The sequence below is a fragment of the Sinocyclocheilus anshuiensis genome, unplaced genomic scaffold, assembly GCF_001515605.1.
Source record: "Sinocyclocheilus anshuiensis isolate Anshui unplaced genomic scaffold, SAMN03320099.WGS_v1.1 scaffold345, whole genome shotgun sequence".
In the NCBI taxonomy this organism is placed as follows: Eukaryota; Metazoa; Chordata; class Actinopteri; order Cypriniformes; family Cyprinidae; genus Sinocyclocheilus; species Sinocyclocheilus anshuiensis.
In genome coordinates, this window is record NW_015536466.1 from 294,330 (window position 1) to 299,845 (window position 5,516).

At 39.4% G+C, this 5,516-nt stretch overlaps 1 protein-coding gene across 1 annotated transcript in view; it reads left to right on the forward strand.

Moving 5' to 3' along the window:
• The window catches only part of LOC107689936 (potassium voltage-gated channel subfamily H member 1-like), a 74,012-nt gene extending 68,858 nt beyond the window's left edge, over positions 1-5,154 (forward strand). Inside the window, exon 12 of the mRNA XM_016488164.1 lies at positions 4,049-5,154. Coding sequence (XP_016343650.1) covers positions 4,049-4,903 — 855 coding nt within the window. The 3' untranslated portion in view covers positions 4,904-5,154. The remainder of the gene's footprint in view (positions 1-4,048) is intronic.
• The last annotated feature ends 362 nt before the right edge of the window (positions 5,155-5,516 follow it).

Below are 5,516 nucleotides of genomic sequence, written 5' to 3' on the forward strand. Positions count from 1 at the left end.
GACAGACGATAGATAGATAGATAGATAAAGACAGACAGACAGACAGACAGACTACTGCTGCTTACTAAGATCTTTCTGCTTTTAATTCAGACAAATCTCTCTTGAGTTTCACCTTTCCTGCAACTATAATAATATTTCATTTATTGTGTCCTTTTCACAACATTTTTTCTTTTATTTCTACATTTGTTCAAGCGGGTCAGGCTTTTCATGATCTTCATTGGTATTTTAATTCAATCTCCCACAGACTCATCCTTTATTTACATTCTCCTCCATTTTCTGTTCCTGTCTGTCTCTCTTGTATCATCGATCTGTGGCCGGGCTTGTGCTGTAAGTGTGTCTGTCTGTATATGATAATCACACCACACAGCTCAACCTGGCCCTCTGCACACGTAACACCAGTGTCTTGTTTTCTTTGTGATACATGGCTCTCAGAAGGCCTCGTACCGTTAATTTAGTTCACATCCAGCCCTGGGGAAAATATATAGTCTCTTGTTTGCCCTCAAAAAGTGCTGAATGAGGTTGCTGAACCAGTTTCAGGTGAGTGGCTGCTTGTGAAATATTATATTACAGAAGCATGTTCACCTTGTTAATAGATTCTGCTGATGGGCAGGTTTGGAAACTGTCTCAAGCATGTAATTTTATGGTAAATGAGTATATGTCCAACAAATTACTTCACCTTCATCACATAAAGGTCAAATAGACAGTTTTTACAGCACATTATTTAGTGTTCATATGTCTATACTATAGCATTGTCTTTACTTGCTGCATGCAAAAACATTTAACATAATCAGTGTAGTCTGATTCACAAACAAACGATTCTAAAGAGACTTTAATTGATTGCACAAAAGACTTGCAATCTCACAAATGATCAGTTTGAATCAAAGATTAGTCCAGAATGGACTACTTGCTTACTGCTGAGCAGTATCCACCTTATTTTTCAACGCGGAAGTAAGCCGTTTTCTGTGAATTTGTGAGACTTCTGGTACATTAGCCGCTGTAGAGAAAGAACGAGAAGTCCAGTAAACGGTAAAACTGTTTGCACTACAAACCAGTGTGTTCATAATTAAGATAACACATTCAGATAATATGGTAAGAAACACCAGTTTGCAATATCAAGCAACAAAATTAGCTGTTTTGTGAAGCTGGAAGTGGATGAGACCGGAAGCCAGACACATTACATTTACAAATGACTGCGCCCGCTCTTACGGGAAAAATAAGGTGGATACACTGAAAAACTTCAATAATCAACGTTGCTTTGGCATAGTGTGTTGCTCTGAAATATGAAATTCTAATGTCACTTGAGGGCTGCACAGTGATTTCTTGAATGGTTGGAGTAATTTATCTTTGAGACATCCAGCTGTTTCCTGTCACCTCTATGCTAATAAATAATAACAGACATTGGAAGCCAATTTTAAAGTCCTGTGACTCTATTGATCATCATGAGCAGTAAATTGTCACTAGTCACCTTCACTGAAGCGAGTAAATGAAAATGGAAGTGTGTTAGAACACGTCTTAGACATGCAACAGTATGTAGCATGTTATGTTTTTCATGACATCTCAAACTTCTGTAATTCTCTACATATGGCTGATCAAGATTCTACATGAAGAAATACGAGTTTGTTGTTTTCAGACAGTTTTCAGAATCGAGCAATAAACTATGAGCCTCTCTAACCCCCAAAACTCATTATCTTTGTCTTTGACACATCAGAAATATTACACTCCTGAATATTGTCCGCCTCCAGTCCAATGCTGCTCCCACCACACATCTCACAGTCATCCGTCTGAACTGATAGAAAATCCATTTATTTTTGCACCTTACAATGCATTTAAGTGGCTTCATCAGGAAGCAGACTCATGTGACCTGGTAAGCAAACAAAGTCTCGCTGAGTCAGTCTGCGAACAGGAATGAATTCATGAAGCAACATCATTAACACATTAGGACAGCTTCCGCGTCCATTAACATATTGCTTGTAATTAGGTTTGCAAAAATCGTTTGTCAGTTCTAAATGCCCTGTGCTTAATTTTAATCTCTTTTGCATTTAAATGCAGTACCATTCAGTGTCCACGACCTTCAATGATCAATCTAATCTAAATAAGACAAATTAACTTAATAGTCTTCTCTCTCAATTGTGAAAAACTTCATTAGAAACAGGAGTGTTTTTAAGGGAGTCGGTGCCTCCAACAATAAGAGGACGAGAAAACAATTAAGAAAACCTATTAATTGTAAACATTCAGCATACCAGGACATCTCATGAATCTTATCACATCACCGTTATGAGCTAATAGTTATAACAAGATAGTAATTAATTACATTGTACCAATAATCAAAGTAAATGCTCTAAAATGAAGCGCTATTCAACATAAAGAAGGGAAACAGGGATCTTGTTTTCATTCAGCCTCCAGGTTCATTCATAAAGTAAAAAAAAGATCATTCTCCCAGGGGATGAAAAGCTGTTGTCCACCATTTTGGATGAACACAACTTGAAATATCTGCAGGATATTACAGTCCTTTCCCATTTGCATGTTGTCTTGGACAATTAGCACCATGTCTAGAAACTGAAGGCACAATGTAGACCCAGATAAATTTGTCTTGGATGTAACACCCTCTGTGTTTGACGAAACGGACTGAGGTTTTGCCAAGTAAGATATGTTTCTGGATCAGCATCTTTTGTTGATCCTGCAACAACACTCTTGTTAAACAAACACAGTCCTACCCAATGGGTCCAGGTTTGACTGGTTATCATTGACCAGTTAACCTGATAGATGCCTTTTGTCTTGACCTTGAGTTTTGCGAGATTCAACCAAAGACACCATGATGAGTTCAACAAGCCAGATGTTTTAAGTTAAGATGTTTTAGCGGTGTCTGATTTGTTTCAACCCATGCTTATTGGAAAAAAAAAAACATGCCTGTGGTGACATTTTTCCAAAATGATACTATGTTGCTTCTTCACGATTCACGACACTTTTAAAAAAGTGAAATGTCCAGTGAGTGGTGCAGATTAAGCGTGAATCAAAAAGCTTGTTCAGTTTTTTTCAGTTACATCTTTGGATAAGATTTGTGTTTGAGACTGTTCATGACAATGCTGATTAGCTGATGGAACGACAGGAATGCACACAGTGTTGGGGAAAGTAATGCATTACAATATTGCATTATTCCATAAAAAAGTAATTACATTACTTTGTTACTTTTTATGGAAAGTAATGCATTAGGTTACTTTTGCATTACTACTTTTTGTCGCCTAAGCTGGGCTTGCTTATTAATTTTTAATAACAAAAACAAAGTAACTTGTGTGACTTGATTTTGAAAAAGTAACTAAAATGATATTTTCTTGTAAATTTAAAAATAATGTGTTACTTTACTAGCTACTTGAAAATAGAAATCTTAACTCATGTTACTTGTAATGCGTTACCCCCAACACTGGCCATGAAGTCATTTTTTTAAATGGGTTTACATGGCATTTTCAGCTCCTGTGATTGCTAATAACTTATCAACTTATTGTATAAATGGAATTTGTTCTTTCATAAATCAGTACACACTTCTACAATGCCTGATTTTGATGCATCATGAAGCTAAAGATAGCAGTGACTAACCCCTCTAGTAACACTTCAAAATGAACCATGTGACTCGCTCCTCATCGTTCGAGATGCTCAAGGGTCAAGAGCTCAGACAGAAGTAGTGAACGCACACAGTGACCAAGGGCTCTGACAATTTCTGGGTCAATGTTGTGTTGCTCATCTTTATCATCCTAGCTATTAGTTTATTCATTAAAATGCATTTTCTGTAATGCGCATAGTTTTAATTTCTGTAATAAAATTCATTTTGATATTTATGGGGGATATATATATACAACTAATTTGTGTTGTATTCAACACATTCAGATGCATCTTGTGTGGTCATCAAATGATGCATTTAATGCCGAACCTGAAAGTCTTAAAGTCTGGATGTTTTTCAAGTAATTTTCTTCACGTAAAGCTATCATTTAATCTGCTCTTTAAAAACTGAGTTCATCCTCATGCATAAATATACTCTCCTGTTTGAATCACACAGATCATCTTCCGTAAAATAAGTGACGTCAAACGGGAGGAAGAGGAGATGCTGCGACGGAAGAACGAAGCGCCTCTGAATCTTCCTGCAGATCACCCGGTGCGGCGTCTCTTCCAGCGGTTCCGTCAGCAAAAGGAGGCCCGTCTGGCGGCGGAGCGAGCGAGTCACGGAGAGCAGGATGTCGAGAGAGGCAGAGCAGAGACTGTGGTGCACGAGATCACGGCAACAACCAGCGTCGTCACAGTCACTGAAAGTCCAGCCTCACCCATTACCTCTGTGTCCTCCTCCTCATCGTCTAGAACGTCATGTCGAGCCAAACTTCACGCTCCTGTGGCCCCTAACGGAAACTGTACAGGAAACAAGTCAGCAGAACCTCCCAAAAACAAAGGCTGGGGCCGGTTTAAAGATGCCACAGCCAAGTCTGATCTCTCCTGGTGTTCTGTGTCCAAATCCGAGTCCATGGAGATGCTTCCAGACAGGACTAAGTCGCAAGACCAACTGTCCCTCAAGAAGACAGACTCGTGCGACAGCGGCATCACCAAGAGCGATCTGCGGCTCGACAATATGGGCGACGGTAGCGCTCGAACCCCTCAGGATCGGAGCCCCTTGCAGGCCGAGGGCAAACGAGTGTTTTGCCCCATTCCAGAGCAGAGTCTTCAGGCCTGCTTTATCGAGCTGAAGCAGGAGCTGCGAGGAGACATCCACTCGCTCAGCGGCAGAATGAGTGCGCTGGAAGGCCAGCTCGCCGAGATGCTCCGGCTTCTCAAAGACAGAAATACCTCAGGATCTTCAAACCTGTTTGACATACCAAGGCCAGACTCTCCAGATTCAGAAAAGGATGACAACATGTTCTCCTAAGTAGGTTTGATGTCTGATGCGGTGGGTTGAAGGGAAAACGGGCTTTGGTCCTGTTATAGTCAAAGCCAAACTGACCTCAACTAGTATCTTTCTTTGAAGATGAAGAGGGGAAATTTTCCAGTGTTGTAATTTTTTCAACCTTGAGCTGCAGCGCTCACACACTCTTAAAAATACTGACATAAGTGGTTCCATGAATAACCTTTAAAGGAATAGTTCACCCAAATATGAAAACTTGCTGAAAATATATTCACTCTTAGGCCATCCAAGATGAGTTTGTTTCTTCATGGGAACAGATTTGGAGAAATTTAGCATTACATCACTTGCTCACTGGTAATGCTGAATTTCTCCGAATCTGTTTAACATCCATGGAAGCTTTCCATTGCACAGAAGGTTCTTTATAGCGGAACGACTTTCTTTAGATGATTAAAATGTTCTTCACACCAAGAAAAAATGGGTCTTTTAAGAACTGTTCACTGAAAAGTTCTTTGAGGAACCAAAAATCCATCAGTTTTAAGAGTGATATGGTGCAACGGCACTTATTTTTCAAATTCGGTTGCCTTCATTGGATTGAGAATTACACACTTAACTTTAATAATCAACACATAAATATATG